The 19,533-nt window shown below is 43.6% G+C and overlaps 1 protein-coding gene across 6 annotated transcripts in view; it reads left to right on the top strand.

Moving 5' to 3' along the window:
* The window catches only part of MEGF6 (multiple EGF like domains 6), a 272,172-nt gene that overhangs the window by 207,596 nt on the left and 45,043 nt on the right, over positions 1–19,533 (top strand). For all 6 annotated transcript variants that reach the window (XM_043499841.1, XM_038376878.2, XM_043499840.1 and 3 more), the window contains 5 exons: positions 10,068–10,193; positions 11,745–11,867; positions 12,667–12,789; positions 14,342–14,479; positions 18,844–18,966. In XM_043499841.1, coding sequence (XP_043355776.1) covers positions 10,068–10,193; positions 11,745–11,867; positions 12,667–12,789; positions 14,342–14,479; positions 18,844–18,966 — 633 coding nt within the window. The remainder of the gene's footprint in view (positions 1–10,067; positions 10,194–11,744; positions 11,868–12,666; positions 12,790–14,341; positions 14,480–18,843; positions 18,967–19,533) is intronic.

Here is a 19,533-nt window from a genome sequence, read left to right as displayed (position 1 = left end):
TTAATTTATAAAGGGGGGGGGGTCGCACTCAGAGGCTTGCTATATGAAAGGGGTTACCAGCACAAATGTTTGAGAACCACTGCACTAGGCAGACTCCCTCCCCTAGAAAAATGCTTCCAACTCCCACTCTCACTGTATACACTGGACAAAGGGGCCCTAAAAGCTCCAGATACAGCCTGGGGACAATTCCCCTGGTGTGGGAACCGAGGTAGAGAAAGCCACAGGGTGTCTCCTGAAGGCCCCTTTGCAAGCCCTGGCTCAGGTGTTGTGCTAAAGTGCGGGTGAGAGTGGCATGGCAGAGAACGAGTCTCAGCACAATATTGTGGCGATTCTGTGCCGCATTGCTACCCATAAGCAGCCAGAGACAGCCCCGGAGGGCTGCCTAAATTCTGCCAGGCTCTCTTGAGGCCATGGAACACTCTAGAATTTGTAGGGTGCAAAAGTTAACCCCCCCCCCCCCCACACACACACACTTTCCTGGGGCTGTGATACGTGTGTGCTGCTTAGAACAGCACAGGAAAGCACAGAGTCTCACCCTTGCCGACAACTCATTGTGTGATCTGTACCAAGGCTGCAAGAAATTCTTGTACGTTGTCCACATTTTCTGCTGCTGAAATTTGACAGCCCAGTGTGACGCAGCTTCAGTACAGAAGGAAGGGAAAACAAACGGAGATTTCTACTAAAGAAAAGAACATCACACTATCCTGAAATTACCTCCTGTCCCATGCTCAGAAATGGATGGGAAGAGGGGGATGGCAAACATCTTCCAGTCCTTTTATATGGTTTCAGAGCCTGTTTCTTTTTTTCTTCTTTTTTTGGACTCCATTGCAAAATGAGAGATTTACTGTGAGCCAATTGCTTTCTTTGGCCTGGGAAACAGAGATGGTCCTTATTAGCACACAACATGTTTCTGGAGATTGTTGGAGCTTAGATTACACAATATATCCCTATTTATATCATTAAGAGTATGTTAGACAAAGAAATCTCAAGTATACCAGGGATTTATTGGAGTGGATGGAAGGACTGTGTTTTGATGTTTTGTGTGTTGCTTAAGTTGCACACACAGTGCATGCTCTGCAATTGCCTAGAACTTTGTTTTTCCATCCCATGTGTTGTATGGCCAACTTAGACAGATGTGTTTGAAAATTTAACCCTGACTATGCACGGTGGTGTTTAACACTTAGAAATTTCCTGGAGTTGAAGGTTTAGTATTAAGCGTTAGGGGGTGAACCCCCATACTGACTGCTTTGATTGACTGCATTTGTGTTTAAAGAATTTCCCTGTTACTTTTGATGGCAAGTCAGATGGGCTTGAAAGAAAAATAGTGCATAAGAGAGAGAGAAGTGAGAGCAGGGGACAATGAGTCAAGGCCACAGATTCTGTGTCTGCCTCGGCCACCAACTTGCTAAGGTATGTGACATTTGGCGTCGATTCAGCAAAGAACTTAAGCGTGTGCGTCACAGAGTGACTTCCTCCATGCCGCTCCCTTGTGGCCCTGCAAGCTTCTCCCTGCCTTGTTTTTCCTCTTCTGGAATCCTCAGTAACTCCCCACAAGGTTTCCAAGTATAAGTAGCCTGTTGCAGGGTTAATTAATTGCAGAAGTCCCACAACAATTGTCTGGAATTCCCCAAGACAGTCCCAATAGCACATAGACTCTTTCATGTCTCAGTAAACCATCAGCACACCAGGTACTGCCATGGCGTCTCTTACCATGCTCAGCTGCTCTGGTGCAGCTCTCGTGTCTTGCTTTAGACTCTGGCATCTCTTTAGACTGTCAGGTATGGGCCTGTCATTTCACCAGGCCTCACTCCAGCCTTTCTAAGAGGGATGCTTCTCCTCCCGTTTTCAGTCTCTGATCTAGTTCTCGCTCTTGCCCAGAGATGACATTGGGCTCCCCTCTATCATTCCCCAGCCTTCAGCCCTGTCTAACCCTCCAGTTTCAGCCCTCTGGCTCAGAGAGCCAGCAAGCATCTCCCTCTGATGCTCTCAGCCCTCTCTGGCCATGGCTGTCCGACCTGGGGAAGTTTGTAGGTGACCCCTGCATGCTGTCTTTCTGCCTTCTGCTTTCACCAGCTTGATCTCTGGCTCCACAGCCCAACTAGGGAACTCTCACCGCTCCCTCCTTCAGTGGCATCCTCTCCCTGCAGCTATCAGCCCAGCTTTGCTCTTCTCCTGAGCTCTCTGCTTCTCTAGATCCCTTGGCTTTTTTGTCTGCTTCTCTGGACTCTGAATTGTCATATGTCTTTGGGCTGTTCCTCATTTATTACTCCCCCGAGGTAGACCTGCCCTGCTTATTGCACCAAACTAGGTTGCACCTGGATTGGAACAGGAGAGCTGGGCCTGATTGCATTTAAGAGGCCAGCTATCCTGTTACAATGTGCTTAACTTTAGACATATAAATTAAGCACTTGCTTAAGTGCTTTGCTGATTCAAAGCTGAATCAGGATTGGTAAATGGGATACAGAGCAGTGTAAGCAGGTAATCTAGAGAGTGAATGAATGGGAGTGGACATTGCACTTACCCCTCTACATTCTGAAATTGGTCCCTGGGAGATAGGGAAGAGAGACCTTCAAGTGAAATGTATTTCTGACAGCTTCTACTGGCATCTGCTGTTCTGAGACTGCAGGAGAACTGCTGCCTGCAACCACAAGGGCTCAGTTTGACTTTCAGCTGCAATAATGAGCCAGATGCATGCATTTGCCAAACCTGACCCTGAGGTGTGCTTCTTTGCCAGTTGGTTCAGTCCATTCTATTATCAGACTAGACGTGGCTTTCCATGTGTGGCAAACACTGGCACTGTCCATGTTGTATCTGTGTTGGGGTCAGCTGAGGACCTCGGACTCCAGGGCTGTCAGCCCAGAGCCTTTCCCAAACATAAAACTCACTCTATTTCCATCCTCTCTGCTTCTAGTTTGGTCTCTTTTAAAGTTGTGAAATATCATCTGTGGAAAATCTGTCTAGTTTTTCTCTCACAAATCCACATGATACACAATAGGACACTGGGTTTGGCAGCACTGTCACAGAAAGGGTCAGCTAGGGAAAGCATCTGGGGATGGACATTTGTTTTAGTGTGGCTTTGTAAAGAAAGGGATTAATAATTCAAATCAGTCCAATAATGAGTCTTAATAGCCTTCACTCACTGCTCTGTGAGACTGCGTCCTAAGGAGGCCCAGGACTAAACGGCCCTTCCTTTAAGAAGAAAAAAAGAGGAAGCTGTTTACTCTTTAGTTCTTGCCATTCCCTGTGTTTGAATTCAGCCAGTCTGCTTCTTTTCCTAGCACATCTTAGTGCTTGCATCCAAGAGCATTGCTGCTATTCAGTGTAATGTGGGTGGTATATATTAAAAGCAATATGATGTTATTGCTTTGATCCTTTCCACTATAAACTACTTCATGCTGAATAGCCAGCGATGCCAACCACCACCCTCTTGTCCATATGCCTCTTGCCAGAGAATGACGTCTGGCTCCTATTACTTGTACCAGGCTGGAATGTCCCCGGCATTTAACACAAATAGAACACTAGGGTTCATTAGTCAGCATGTCCACTGTCAGAATTTATGAGGCTCAGATGGGATAATTAGTCTTTAACAATAAATTTGCTAACACAATGTACGGCACTTTGGGGAGATGGGGAGGAGAATGAGAGGAAATAAAATACCTGTAAGAGCCCAACATTCCTGCTGCTTTACCTTTTGGCTTCTGTTTATTAGTTCTCAAATATTTTGAGTTGGCTTTTGCAGTAAGGTGTTAAGGCACTTCACAGCCCATTGTCACACCATATTTGGTTCCAGTGCTGCTGAAAAGTCATGGCAAAGACATGGTAGCAGTCAGTCACAGTGTTCCAAGGGCTTTCTTCTAAAAGACCTTTGTCGAGGACTTGGTGGTCAGTCGCTTGGTAATGGGATGTATATCCTTTCACTAATTGCTTACGTCCAACCCAGCTTTATCATGACTGTTAGACATTGCCATCTGACAGTGCTTGGATGGTGTCCATGTGTTCACTTTGCCTCATTACGGATGATTGTCCCTATCTCAAAAATCCACGATCCCAATTGTTAGCATGTGGCATCTGGTTGGCATGTCTCAGTGGAAAGGCTAGGGACTAAATGGATGTGGGAGATGAAACCTGGTTTTGTTAGCTGTGGAAGTGGTCCTTTCAAATCTGCTTTGGGGAGCCTGCACTGCTGCTGTGTGACTGTCTTCAAAGACTTCCCTCTCCTGGGCTGTGGTATTGGCATGATGTTGGCTTTCAAATGAAAAAAGACAAGAACTTTGACTTTAGGTTTTAAATCTTTAAAAATCTGGTGTATAGAATTGATGGGTCATGAAGGCAACTTAGACTCCAGACTCTAATGAATAGTTTCATACTGTGAGCTTATTCTGGATTTAAGATGTGTTGGATTTTAAACTTTGGCCTTGTGTTTCTCCCATATGGAGATATTTACTGGCTGAGTTTAAGCATTATTTTAATGATTTTTTTTTAAAAAAAACCCAAGAACTATAACTGGTTTATAGAGGCTTTGAATATGTTTTTATTAAACATTTTAATATACCAGAACATTTAAAATTGCCACTACCCAGCTTTGTTATAACTCAAGTAATGTACCTATAATTTTTCAGTAATGCCAACTACTTCTATTGCCTCTGTCAAAGTAGAACAAATTTTAAAAAATCAGGAAAATTAACCCAGGCTGATAGTTCTTGCTTCAGCACCGTGCAGCATTCTTCAACATTTTGACCCAGTTAAGTTAGTTTTATTCCCAAAAATGTTGTTTAGTTAATCAGAGACTCATGTTTGCCTTGATGCAAATGGAAGTTCAAACTGTTCTGTATCATAGAGGTCCTGAGCTCTGGTTTGAACAGATTCAGTCTGGAGAATTGTTTGTAGAAAAATCAAAACATTTGTGTGTGTGTGTGTGTGTGTGTGTGTGTTTTTTCCCATGTGTACCCTGGATCAAATGTCTGCGCAACCATAGTGAAGAATATTGGGGTTTCGCTAACATTCTGGTAAAAAATAGACTTGCTTAATCAAATAGCTTTCAGTATTTCATTGGTCTACTTTGCTACAGTAGAAACTGTTCGTTAAAAAGGTACAGGTTAAATTGATTTAATTAGGAGGGAAAATGAAAGCCATTGAACAAGCCTGAGAGGTCTGTTTCCTTAGTGTAAACATCCAACCTCAGGTCATTTTTCATAGATGAGCTAAGGAGCTGTACTGTATTTGACTTACAAGTTATAAACACCATGAGTTGTCATTTGATATAACTTCTTAGCCTTTTTTTTCTGGGCAAAGTCCTCTGACCTTCTTTCCAGCTGTTCATAACCCTTTCTATAGGAGAAGGTCTTTGTGTTTCAAAGTGAGCTATAAAAAACAAATGAAAAATCAATTTACAACTGCAATATGTGCTGAATTCCCCACTGACGAGGCCAAGGGAGGCATTCTAGCACTCCTACCCCAGTCCGATGAGGGAGGTGTCCTGCAACACCCCAAATCAGGCTAAGAGGGGCACTCAGCATACCTTCTAAGGAGGAGGTATAGAGCTGTGGCTCTTAAGCTTTTTTTTCTAAGCCCCCCCCCCCAACATGCTATAAAAACTCCACGGCCCACCTGTGTCACGACAACAGTTTTTCTGCATATAAAAGCCAGGGCTGGCATTAGGGGTAGCAAGCAGGGCAATTGCCTGAGGCCCCTTGCTACAGGGCCCCTTGCACAGCTGCATTTCTTAAGGTTCAGCTTCAGCCCCGAGTGGTGGGGCCCCGGGTTTCAACCCCACGTGAGGAGCTTTGGCTTTCTGCCCTGGGCTGCAGCGAGTCTAATGCTGGCCTTGTTTGGCGGACCACCTGAAGCCTGCTAATGGCCCCTCAGGGAGCCACAGACCCCTGGTTGAGAACTACTGGTATAGAGCACCCAAAGGCGAGTAAATGGTGTTCAGTATCCCTAGCCTAATAAGGGCAAGACGACAAACGTTCTGAACCTCCCAAAGGTTCAGTTCACTGGAGTTCTGGCCAGAATTTCAGTCCCACTCCATTCAGAGGTTAGTCATGTGTTTGTTTTCCTGTGCACCACCCTGGGGATAGGGAGGCTTCAGTAATTCATGTTTATAAAGCCCTCTGAGATCCCGGGATAAGAAGAGCTATGGATTCTAAGTGCTATTGGTGCTGCATGTTGTCGTCTTGCAATTTATGTTGTAAAATAATATTTAAAAACGAGTGAGCTGGAACATTGCGGTGTCTGCCAGAGAAGCATATGCTTTTACAGAAGATAACTTTATAGGAACATAGGGATCCCGTGGAAAACGGGCAGTTTTATTAGCATTAGCTTCCCAGGATTAACTGGTTAGCGATTCTTTTGGAGGCTGCTCAAGAATTGTGATTACCTGAGCAGTGCTGGTTTGTGGAGAGTTGCTTTTAGTTAGGGACTGTGGCAGTCCCCTCATAAGATACTTCCGTATTGGTACAGCAATTTCTTCTGCAATCTGAGTGATGGGAGCCCTTTCTGTGTTTCCATTATAGATGGTATTTCCATTATAGGTGGTATTTTAGGACCACACACACACACACACACACACACACACACACACACACAAAACTCTAAAGTATGATGCGTAATGCCACACACACACGTTTTTAATCTCTCCTAGGTGTGTGGTGACCAAAAGTCAGTGCGGTTGGATAGTTTTTTGGTGGCCTGTATGAAATAAGCAGGTTTCTCAGTTCAGTTATTACAGATACTATGTTCACATATCCATTCAAACCTTTGTTAGTATACTTGTTCATCTTAGTGGAGAGGCTAAGGATTGAGTGGTAGGGGAGTGGCACTATATGTGAAAGAAAGCCTAGAGTCAAATATAGTAAAAAATATGAAATGAATCAAACTATACCATAGAATCTCTATGGATAGAAATTCCATGCTTGAATAATAAGAGTATAGCAATAGGAATATACTACCGAACATCTGACTGGGATGTTGACCGGGATTGTGAAATACTCAGGGAGATTTAAGGGGCAACAACAACAGAAACCCCAATAATAATGGGGGATTTCAACTCTTCCCATATTGACTGGGTAATCACCTCAGGATGAGATACAGAGATAAAATTTCTGGACACTATTAATGACAACTTCTTGCAGCAGCTAGTACTGGAACCCAAAAGGGTAGAGGCAATTCTTGCTTTAGTCCTAAGTGGCGCACAGGGCCTGGTCCAAAAGGTAAATATAGCTGAACTGCTCAATAATAGTGACCATAATGTAATTAAATTTAATGTCCTTGTGGGGGTAGGGGGGTGTCCCAAAGAAACCCACCATAGTAGCATTTAGCTTCAAAAAGGGGAACTACATAAAAATGAGGAAGCTAGTAAAACAGAAATTAAAAAGAACAGTTACAAGAATGAAATGCCTGGAAGCTGCATGGAAACATTTTAAAAGCAACACGATAGAGGCACAAAGTAAATGTATACCCCCAAATAAAAATAAACAATAAGAGGACCAAAAAATTGCCACCATGGCTAAACAATAGAGTAAAAGAGAAAAAGACGTCCTTTAAAAATAGGATGTCAAATCCTACTGAGTAAAACAGAAACTCTGACCAGTCAAGTGCAAAAGTATAATTAGGCAGGCCAAAAAAGAATTTGAAGAACAACTAGCAAAAGACAAAATCTAACAGCAATTTTTTTTTAAGTACATCAGAAGCAGGAAGCCTGCCAAACAGGAAGTCAAGGCCGTTGCGCAGAAACTAAATGAATTCTTTGCATTACTCTTCACTGTACAAGATGTGAGGAAGATTCCCACACCTGAGTCAGTCTTTTTAGGTGACAAATCTGAGGAACTGTCCCTGATTGAGGTGTCAGTAGAGAAGGGTTTGGAACAAATCAATAAATTAAACAGTAATAAGTCACCAGGCCAGATGGTCTTCACCCATGAATTTTGAAGGAACTCAGCTATGAAATTGCATATCTGCTATGTAACCTATCACTTAAATTAGCCTCTGTACCAGAGGTCTGGAAGATAACTAAGGTAATGCCGATTTTTAAAAAGGCTCCAGAAGTGATCCTGGCAATTACAGGCTAGTAAGCCTAATTTCAGTACCAGGTAAATTGGTTGAAAATATAGTAAAGAACAGTAGAATATGATCAGACATGTAGATGAACACAATATGTTGGGAAAGAGTCAGCTCAGCTTTTGTGAAGGAAAATCAGGCCTCACCAATCTATTAGAATTCTTTGTGGGGGTCAGCATACATGTGGACAATGGGGATCCAGTGGATATAGTGTAGTTGGACTTTCAGAAAGCCTTTGACAAGATCCCTCACCAAAGGCTCTTAAGGAAAGCAGGCAGTCATGGGATAAGAGGGAAGGTCCTCTCATGGATCAGTAAGCGGTTAAAAGATAGGAAACAAAGGGGAGGAATAAATGATCACAGTGGAGAGAGGTAGCTAGCAGGGTTGCCCAAGGATCTATACTGAGACCATTGGTCTGACTAATATGGCCATGCTTATGTTCTTATATTACTCTTTAAGGGTAATTTACCATAGTGGGGAGCAGGCTAACTGAGGAACCTCAGTGGAGACAACCTGCCATCCAGGTCATAAGAACTGTTTTTGTTTTGTTTATGCAAAGTTCCTTGGCACAGAGAGTTGAAGTGACCTGCTCAAGGCTACATAGAAACTTAATGGCATGGCCAAGAACAGAACTCAAGAATTCAGATTCCCAGTCTCCTGTGCTAACCACTAGATGGTACTCCCTGTCAGCACATCTCTCTCTAAACTCTCTACATATCTGTGTTAACAAGAAGACAACTAAGTGACTTTGATATTTATAACACAAGTTATAAGGTGAATGGAGAAACAAGCCTACTAACTTGTGTGTGGAAGTCGCATTTTTCAAAGCAGCAAATTGGAGGTTAGGATACAGGATTTATGTGCAAGCCTGCAGCAGTGGTGTAGCTAGGTGGAGCGAACAGGGGCAGCGGACATAGAAAAAGGTGCCACCCGCTTGTACTCCCCGGGCAGTGCTCCGGTCCTCGGCGGCACTGAAGGCCCCCGCCGCCGAAGACCCAGAGCGAGTGAAGGCCCCCCACCTAGCTGGAGTGCGTGAAGGCCCAGAGCGCCGCCGGTGAGTAACAATTTAAAAAGGCGCCTATAAATTAAAAAGGCGCCACTTGTGCTCAGAGGGGGAGCAGCCGCTCCCCTGGCTCTGCTACTGGCCTGTAGGTGTGGCTTAGAACACATACCCCTAGATCTTTCCAGCAGAGTCTGTGACATAACTTCATGGCCTCATCCTATGTAATCAGAGTGTCTTTGGTGTGTGTCCAGTCCAGAAAGTTAATTTTCTATATCATTTTGTTACGAGGAAGCATTTGAATATGCCACAGATGGCCCTTCACTAAACAGTAATTATTGACTTGAATTAGCTGGGCTATTGAACCTGCAGTCAGTGCCTTTGAGAACAATTGCAAGAGTTTCAGTTATAAACAAGCAGTCCCCAGTCCCTGCCCTCTGACACTGCCACCTGCTAGGGAGGGATTAGCGTTTATAAAGCAAACATGCTTGTTAACTTCCCTCCCATGTAGCTTTCTGAATTTAGCTTTAGATTATGTAATCCAAGCCAGAAATTTTCTGGCCTATGTTCCTTTCCCTGAGGAGCAGCTGGGAGCTGTACTGGGAAATAAAGATTTATAGTAAACAGTGTTTTAAAGATGCTGACTCACGCTGCTGAATAGAGCTGCTCTCATCATTGAAGAACAGTGCCCTGGGTCTGGGTGTACTGCCCAGAATATCTTCATAGCACAATATTGTAGCATATATCTTGTGTATTGAATATAGAATAGATGCTTATGATAACAATAATCTGTGTTTATATAGCACAGTTTAAAGATTCACCAGGAACTGCCTCCACTTATGCCAGGATTGAATATGCTCCAGAGTTTGGAATTCTTATTAGCCAGTCTGATTCCTTCTGTATTTGTAAATCTGCATATTGGTACCTGTATTTTGCCCTCGCTCTTGCAAAGCAGACTCTTGCATACTGTTTGTTAGCCTGCTCTAATCATTTTTACCCTTTGCCCTCCTAGCTGTGAACACCTGTGCCGTCAGCAATGGTGGATGCGAACACAATTGCGTGCAGCTGACCCTAACACAGCATCAGTGCCAGTGCCGGTACAATTACCACCTGAAGGAGGATGGCAAGCACTGTGTCCGTGAGTCTGCTCTGAGCACATGGAATGAATTGTGAATTCAGAGGCACTCCTTCTCTTTTGTCTTTGCTTTCTCAGGTTGCACCCACAGCTAGATTTATTTAAAAGGAAGTCCAGTGCTGTAGGAGTTCCACATTGTTGATTGATATTCCCATGTTCCCACTCACATTCCTACAGAGGAACCAGCTGTGAAACGGTTAATAATAATTTAGAGACTAGCTCGTAGCGCTAACTGAACACAAACCAGGGGGATGCCACAACTGCTTGCTCAGATGTGGAGCACATCAGATTGGGATGTTGCACTGTAGTAGAAGCTGGTGCCAATTCTGCTTATTATATTGCCTTTGACATCTTCTGGGAATTATTTTGGAAGCTGAGGAAGAGCAAAAAGGAGCCTGGCCAACCCAAATGAAATCATATTGGGACATGCTCTCCTGAGGAAGTAAAGGAGCATCAGTATATCAGTGGAACAGAAACCCCTGCACTTTCCTCCTGCCGTAGGACAGATTTAAGGCTGTCCTGCCTCTCCTGCTGGGGAGGGGAGGAAGCTTGAAGAGGGAAGGAGCAGAAGCTCAGGCTTCTCATGCATAGCAGTTGGCATAAGTGCTGAGAAGGGAGGTCTTTGTTGTGGAGCTGCTGGGAGAACAGGACCATCTGGGATCTGATAAATGGAGCATCCGATGGGATTTCACAATTGCATATCTGCCTGGCTCCTGGAACAGGTCGGAATTAGCATATCTCTTAGTAAAAAGCCCTTGGAAGAGATTGGTCCTGCTTTTCCTTCTTGATTGCTGCACAGGGATGGGACTGCACAGTGTTCTGCTAGAAATGGTTCATTAAGGTCAGCCCATTGCTTTGCCAGGACCTTACGCTATGTACACCCTCCTTCTCAGGTGAGGCATAAAACCAAGGTCCTGAATATTCATATATAGTAAGTAAAGATCCCCAGATATCACCTTCCAGGTTGTCCTGGTTTAATCACAACTTAATTGCATTCCGTCTACCTAAAACTCCCCTGGTGATTTCAGATGGATAGGTTGGTGTTTTTCCACTTCCTGTCCTGAAATGTTGTGTAGTGTGTGTTAGCTGTTGAATAGCTGCCATGCTTCACCCCAGAAGAGTCTGCACTTTATCAGGGAAGTGACTTTGGTGTACTTAGAGTTTTTACAAACTTTGTAAAGAACTTAGAGATCTTGGGGGGCAGCTGATGCTGTGACAGTTTGACAGATCTGACAGTTTGCACACAGAGCCTGTGGGATAGGCATGTGCTGCCGGGGACTGCTTGGTAAATGCATTTCCAGTGAGTCCCCAAAAGAGTTCAGGGTTCACTTTGAGTTTTGGGCCATGTCCAGGGCAGTCCTTACAGCAAAATGAGGAGCTTTTCTCCCAGGAATGGAGCTTCTGTCTTGTATTCATGGATTATATTAAATGAACTACAGTCTCTCCTTGATCTCCATGACCACTCAGCGCTTTATTCTTCCATTAGGCTAATGCCAGCAAGAGAGAGGATCTGTTTGAAATGATGTTTACTTGCTCCCTGCTCTGTCTCTGTAGTGAGGAACCCATGTGCCAATAGGAATGGAGGCTGCATGCACCAATGCCAAAATCGCCGTGGACTAGTGCAGTGCGAGTGCCACCCCGGCTATCGACTGGCAGCTGACAGCCAGGCCTGTGAAGGTACAGTACCCACAATGCACCGTGCATGGAGAGAGACACAACCCTTGGTATTGTTAATGTTGGTGGCTAACATAGTGAAAAATTAACCTTACGCTTTTCCAGAGGTTCAGCTCAGGAAAGCATCCAAGATTTCTTGTGATTAGTTGAAATCTGTCCAGCAGCCATACTTCATCTGTTCACAGGAGACTTCCAGCCCCATTGCTAGATCAGTGAATAGTTCCTGATTGCAGCCCTTCTGTTTGCTGGTGTCTCTGCTTATGGTCCTGACACCAGTGGGGGGGGAGGTGCAGTGGAATGTAAGGAATCGCCCCCCCAAAAAGTCGAAACACCGAAAATGAAATGCTTGGTCTCTGGTTTGAGTCTGTGGCAGAGGTTTTGGAAAAGAAGATGGTACAACCCACTATTCCCACCAACGTAGGCTTTTGAGCCAGTGATCCCTGCTTCCAGAAATGCAGTAGTGCAGTACAAAGGAAAGACAATCGTACGCATTTCCTAGCTGTGCACAAGACATGTGGCAACCGATTCAACAATGGATGTTTGACATATTTCTCCCCCACCCCAACCTTCCCACTCTACTTAAGTTCCAGTTAGCTCCATCATGCAGCTGTACATGGCTATTTCCAGCTTTTATCTCTTAGGAGGGACCAGAGACCAGTCTGTGTGTGCAATTCAGAAAGGAGCCCCACAAACCGTCCCTCTCTTGAATACACTGAAAGGCAGAGAGCTGTGCTCCTGGAGGGCATTCCACTGCCAGAGCCGCTCTGCTTGGTTTTGGTAATTGCCTGTCTTTCTCTTGCAGACCTAGATGAATGTGCAACTGGGCTGGCCGTGTGTGCACACAGCTGTCTCAACACCCACGGCTCCTTTAAATGCACTTGTAACCCTGGGTATGAGCTGGGGGAAGATGGCAAGCAATGCTACAGTAAGTATTGACTGCCTTGCCTGGGCTCACTAACCCACAGACAATGAGGGGAGAGAACTTGGTTTTGACAGGGGGGAAAAGAAGGGAAGTAAACAGTGAGGTAATCCTTGACAAAACCTGTGTCCATTGTTGTTCTATGTGAGCTGATACAATGAGAGTCCTAGGCGTTTTCATTGGCATCTTTCAAGGGAAGTTTATGGGATTGCTTATTCTCCCACCAGGACAAGAACTGTGCCGGGTCTTTAAAGGGATCATGAAACTGCCTGCAGTAGTTTTGATGATGTATTAATAGTTGTCTAAAAACAATGGACCAAACTCTGCGGCTCTCAGTCCTCCCTAAATTGAAGTCGGTGAAATTGCAGAATTGTTACTGAGGCAGAACTTGATCTAATGTGTACCCATCAATTCCCTCTCGGGGAGAAAAGAGGCGTTCAGGGTTATGAAATGATAAAGCACATAAATTCTTTATCAGGCTAATAAAGACCAGCAGTGATAGCTAATTGCCTGAAGTGAAGTCACTGGCACGTAAAGCTCTACTGTCCATTACTGACATGGTAAAGAACCATCATAGATGTCCTTGTTGTTATTAATCCCCTAGCTCCCTGCCCGATGTCAGGAGAGAGGCAGGGCCAGCATTCGTGGCTTTCATGCACCCATGCCAGGATTTTACAAGAGCTGAACAAAAATATCACGTTATTTTGTGATGAAAATATCGAAATTGTTCTTTTGAAATGATGTATGGACCTGAGCCAAAATCCTCTCTGGGGACAAGTTCCTTTGTGTTTGCAAAGCTTTTAATTAGCTAGCCTGATTTTAAAACATGTAGTTAATAAGTTTCATATTGGCCATAAATCAGCTTAATTAAAGCCCTTTTTTTAGATCATTTGGCAAAAACCCATGTATCTGTTTGTTGCTCATGTTTCTTCCAGCATTAGAAGAAATGGCTCCAACACTCCCGGCTAGCAGAATCTGAATATTTCTATAATTATCTCTGTGCTGCTGCTGCTCCAGTTTCTAGCTGTCATTAAATCTCTGTGCAGAACCTACAGAAAGGTGATGCGCCAGATTGGGGCTAGCAGCATGCGCTGGAGCACGTCCGAAATTGGCAGGAGTGGCCCCTTTTCAAGGCCATTTGAAAGGTTGTATAGAGGCTGTCCCACAGTTTGTCCAGAACAGGATTTGTTCTGGGATATTACAGGGTATAGCCTGGGATCAAGTAGCTGTGAACTGCATGTGATCTGTTTGTGCATCATTTCCTCTCCTATCAATGGCCTCCACCCACTACAGCTACCCCCAATCCCTCTCTTCTGCACATTATTCCTACTCTTATTATTCCTGAGGGCTGTGCATAGACAGCCATAATGTGTGCACACAATAAAGCCTGCTTGTTCTGGGAGTCTGTTATCCCAAATACTGGGTGCCTGCCAGAATGTGGTTCTGTAAATCCAGGTACGGCAGAGATGGCTCGGCCATGATCCCCTGGAAAAAATCCTGTGTAAATATTACAAGATGCTCGATAGATATCCACACGGTATGCTTGTTTGCTTTCCAGGGATAGAGATGGAGATTGTGAATAGCTGTGAGGCCAGTAATGGTGGCTGTTCCCATCTATGCCGTCACACTAGCTCCGGACCTGTCTGCTCCTGTAACTTTGGCTACCAGCTTGATGAGGACCAGAAAACCTGCATTGGTAAGGGAATCAGTCTGCCCTGCAGAGATGGCTCCGTTGTGTGCTGAGTGATGCATTGTATCCATTATGAAGGGTTAAAATCCATTGCTGATGTAATAACCTAGTATATGGATTTGTGTACAGGCCCAAAGTCCAAAGTTTGGTCAAGAAGTCAGAGGCCTAGCAAATAGTAATTAGCTAAGTAAAAGCAAAATAACCAAAAAATAACATTGCTTTTGCTAAAATATGCCTGGTCAGCAAAACGCCAAATGTTGGTGGCAATAATTGTATCTTATTCAAAGTTGCAAATAGAACAAAAAAGCTCTGTTTCTGTTGTGTTTAGTTTCTTCTGTATGGAGATGTTCTTCCCACACATCCAACCTTAAGTTTATAAAAGGTTCAAGCATGTCAGTATAAGATATGGCCTCCTCCCACCTCCTTTCTCGGGAACCAATGCCTGCCTTAAAACACAAATAAACAACTTAAAAGACAATCTTTATTGCGATATACTTTCACTGTTTCTTTACTTTTACCTCTAAATATGTATCTGTTGGACAATCAAAGAAGCTACTTCATTCCTAAGAACCCCAAATCAAAATTCAACATATATATATTTTATACTAATGCATTTGTTAAAGCACTAATTAAATGTTAAATATTAATTTGTCAACATAAGACCATGGGCAAAGACATTATGTAACCTTTGACCATTGGCTACTGTGCTATCATGTCTTGCTGCTAAACCTATCAGGGGGTGTGGGACTGCCTACCCCGTCACTTTCCCCCGCCCGTGAAAAATCCATATATTCCATTCTAATCAATTAATTAACAGTGTCTCTAAGCCTAATAAGCAAGGTGACACTCCGTCAGCACTGTACGCAATAAACTCCTGTGCTTAACCTCTACACAGTGAAAATTTATGTCCTTCACATTAGAACTTCCGTGTGCTCCACAGGGGCTGGCATATCCATATGGTCCTGCTGTGTTTTAGACAACTCTTAATTGGGGAGGGTCTGTGCTGACTGAGCTATGAATAAGATTCCAATCTATGCAAAGAGGGATGGTGCCTTCCTCAGGACACCATATGGATTTATATTAAAATACTGAAATATTGATGGTAAAAAAAAACCAAAAACCCTCAGTTCAGTGAAGAGCACTCTAGTAAAATACTGAATACTTTCTCTTTCGCAGTGTAACCATCCATTCCTGTTAATCTCTGATACTGCCTGAATCTGAGGTCTGCACCCTGCTCTTGCAGGACAACGGACTTGATAATCTAATCGTTTTTTAAAAATTCTTCTATTTATTTGCAAGGAGGGATTATAAAATCTAGACTCTTCAGCCAGTTCAGATCTGAATGGCCAGTCCTCCTTAAGTACTATACAGAGTACAGTGCCTCTAGTGCAGTGGTTCTCAAACTTTTGTACTGACCCCTTTCACATAGCAAGCCTCTGAGTGTGACCCCCTCTTATAAATTAAAAACTTATTAACTCCATTATAAATGCTGGAGGAAAAGTGGGGTTTAGGGTGGAGGCTGACAGCTTGCGACCCCCCATTTGAGAACCCCTGGTCTAGTGGAACTGGATGATATTGGCTTTCTCAGCAGTTGAGACTCTTGCTGATGCACTGATCTCAGATTGTGGTCCATGGAGATGCTTCTGTTCCAATGGTGAAGCACCTCCAACTTCAAGCAGTAGTAACCTAATGTGGTGTTGTTATAATCTCCTGAGGCTTTTCTGGCCAAACAAATCCAAGCACTTTGTCTTGTGCATAGTTCCTGTATATCTGTCTTTGCTGGGCATCTCTGATGTAAAATCAGTTGCAATCCAATTTGTGGATGAGATGGCAAACATCATGGAGGGCAGAACTAAAGAGCAGAGTAACCTGAAGAGATCTGAGCAGTGAGGGCTGCAGGCAGCAAAGGGAGATCTAATATTAATATGTTCTGCACCAAGGGAGGAGATATAAACAGCACAAATACAATGTAGGGCATACTCAAGCAGCTGCACCCATCACATTAATGGGAATCTATTTTCATATTGATCCCTTTACATTTTCTGAATGCTGCCATTCTCTCTAGCCTAGCACTATAGCGGTTGTTGCAGGAAAAGTGAAGGATCAGGATTGCGGGAGGGGAAGTGCTCACAAAAGGATCTTGATTTTTAAGGAGTGCTCCGCCATATGAAAATGTGTTAGACCCACTGGGCTGTATGGCTGAGAGCAGCACCTATGGGTGGCTAAATCACTGCTTACTCTAAACTAGTGCTCCTTGGAAAGCGTTTCCTTCTGAAGGATACAGAAGATTAGTTCCTTCTTTGTGAACAATGAAGAAGTTAGCCTGTGGCTGGGGATGTACTTTTCTCCTTGGCGTCCCCTTGTGACTTATTTCGGGTTCCCCTAAACCTGGCACTGGTCTAGGAAACGTACCCTCTCCTCCTGCTTCAGTGGCAACACTACTGAAATAACTGACTGTATCACTGGGCAAGACAGATCGGCCACAAGCCAACAATCTATAACTCAGCTGCATGTAGGTGTATGATGGATGTATTAACACACTGGGTAAGAAGGAAATGCAGCTTGAACTTTCTGTACATAAATGCCATAACCTTGATGTGTGCATTTCACTTTAGACTATGTAGTTCCATGTGCCACTGGACAATTAACCTAATAGAAACATATTGTAACGCTCAGTAGCCAGGCATTTCCTGTGTCAATAAACTTAAACAGGTATTTCCTGTGGGGCTGGGTCCAGTGTTTAAACTTAGATAACCTTGGATGTTTCTCAGGTATGGTGAGTATGAACTTGGCTGGGTCAATGCCTAGAGATCTTTCAGATGATTTTCAGAGAGGGGTTAAGAAACCCTATAGGTATTCTGTCAAATCAATCATACGTATAGTGCTGTGTGTCCTGAATAGTGCAAGAATGTATGGGATAATGGAAGAAGGTTATCTACTATCTGTAAAAATGGAAGAGTACAGGGTGGTGACAGATGATAGGGAAATAATTTGACTGATTCCATATAAAACTTATTTGTGTGGAACTGGAAAGTCCCAGTTATCGCATGACACAGGAGACAAATCTGGTTCAAATCTGGTTCTGGTGCTGCTGTTTTTCATTTGGGCTCAGGGATCACTTTCCCTTTCACAACACCATCTGTAATGAACAGATTCACTCTTTCTGAAATAAGGCACAATGGACAAGCCATCACCGATTTAGTTGAAAGGAGTACTAGCTCTGCCTCTTGCATAGCTGAGCAAGAGGAAGTTCTCCTAAGACCAGCTGGAGAAGTAAAAGTATTGTCTCCAGAAACCTCTTGAAAAAGGAACACCTCTCTCACTACAGTGCAAGATAAAAGAGAGGTAAAGTGGCAGTTAAACTTGGCTTTGCACAGTAGGCTCATAAATGCCTCACCCAAGTTGTTTGACATAGACCTGAGTAGTGTTGGTTCTTCCCTGGCAAGTTTTAATCACAAAATAATAATCTTCTGCACTCTCAGCTTTCATCTGGGGATAGCAAAGCCCTTTACCAGGGAACCCCCTGGGAAATATGTAGGTATTCAGCCCATTTCATAGATGGGTAAACTGAGTTCCATAGAGATTAAGAACCGGACATTTTCCTTTAGATGGAGCTGCAAGTGCTTATCGCTTCTGAAAATCATGATCTAACAAACTTGCTCAAGGTCACAGTGAGTCAGTGGCAGGGCTGGGAATAGAACCGAGCAGTTTTCACTCCCTGTCCTTTGTACTTGACCACTAGACCCCACTCCTTCCCTAGTTCACTTACAATTATGTTATGGATATTGTGTCACTTTCCAAGTACAGTCAGATTCACATCCTGTCTTTGAAGGTAAACACCAAGGCTTTTTAAAAAAAAAAAAATCCTACACTGTTTAGGGACCTATGTGAGTAACATGAAATTCATGGAGATTTCCAACAAATAATCCAGATGGCTAGCTACATCTCTAGAAGAAATGTTGACTCTATCTTTCTCATCCTTATCTGCTGCATCCAGGGTTCAGGTTTCTCTATGTGGCCCACTGCAGCTCACGCTGTGGCACCTAAGAAAGCAGTGCCTGCTTTATTTTAGGTTGGTATGAAGTTGTCAGCTGTTGCAAAAGAAGGGAAAATGATGTGCAGATATTATATATTAAAACATATTTATTGCTGACTTCTAAAATGGCATATTGTTTCTGTTACTGATTTGGGATGCAGACCTTTTTCTGTAATCTTTGCACTTTACTTTTAAACAAAATCACAGGCCAGAGAAGGGAGCTCATCAGCCAAATCAGAAATGGAAAGGCCTGGATGAATGCATGTGTCAGCTTTCTCCAAAGCAGAAACTCTCAGATTTGTGCTAGCTGATGTGCTTTGTTTTCCGTCTTTAGATATCGATGACTGTGACGCTCGTTCTCATTGCTGTCAGCAGGACTGTTACAATTATCCTGGCGGCTATGAATGTGTTTGCTATGCTGGATACAGGCTCAACACCAATGGTTGTGGGTGTGATGGTAAGCAGCAATGCCTAGCTGGACTGCGGTAGGTGAAAGAGGAAAGACATTGGCTCAGCTCCTCTGCATTACAGTATTGTGTTAGTGACAGCTACAGGCATGGTCCTTCCACTAGTCCTGTTATGCCTGGTTTTACAGTTACATTGAACTTATTATAAATGTTAAGTCAGATTTAAAGGCTTATTTTTGGTGATTTCTCTTAGGTTTTTTAGTAGGAGAAAAGAAGCAAAGAAACACGCAAGTAAGACAGAGATTAGCTGCAATATAGTAGCAGCTAAAGAGCACAGTTTGGATCCAACCCAGAATTTCCCAAAGTTGAAGAGAGTTGGTTTGGTCCCATCTCTTCTAACGATTCATGGAAATGTCATTTTTTATTGCATGTAATTTTGGCTTTGGAGGGACCCAGGCAAATGCCAATCTGTTTACAAAAATATAGCTAGGAAGATAATGACTAATGTGAGCTCTGAAGTGAGATGACATGAAATACTTCCAGATGGCCCCAAACAGCTGGACATTTCTTCTAATTATTTCTCCCAGCAAATGTCAGTTTTTCCATCAGTTCTGTTC

Source organism: Dermochelys coriacea, chromosome 18 (genome assembly GCF_009764565.3).
Source record: "Dermochelys coriacea isolate rDerCor1 chromosome 18, rDerCor1.pri.v4, whole genome shotgun sequence".
NCBI lineage: Eukaryota > Metazoa > Chordata > Testudines > Dermochelyidae > Dermochelys > Dermochelys coriacea.
The sequence above is the reverse complement of the archived record's forward strand: the minus strand, read 5'-3'. Positions and strand labels throughout refer to the sequence as shown.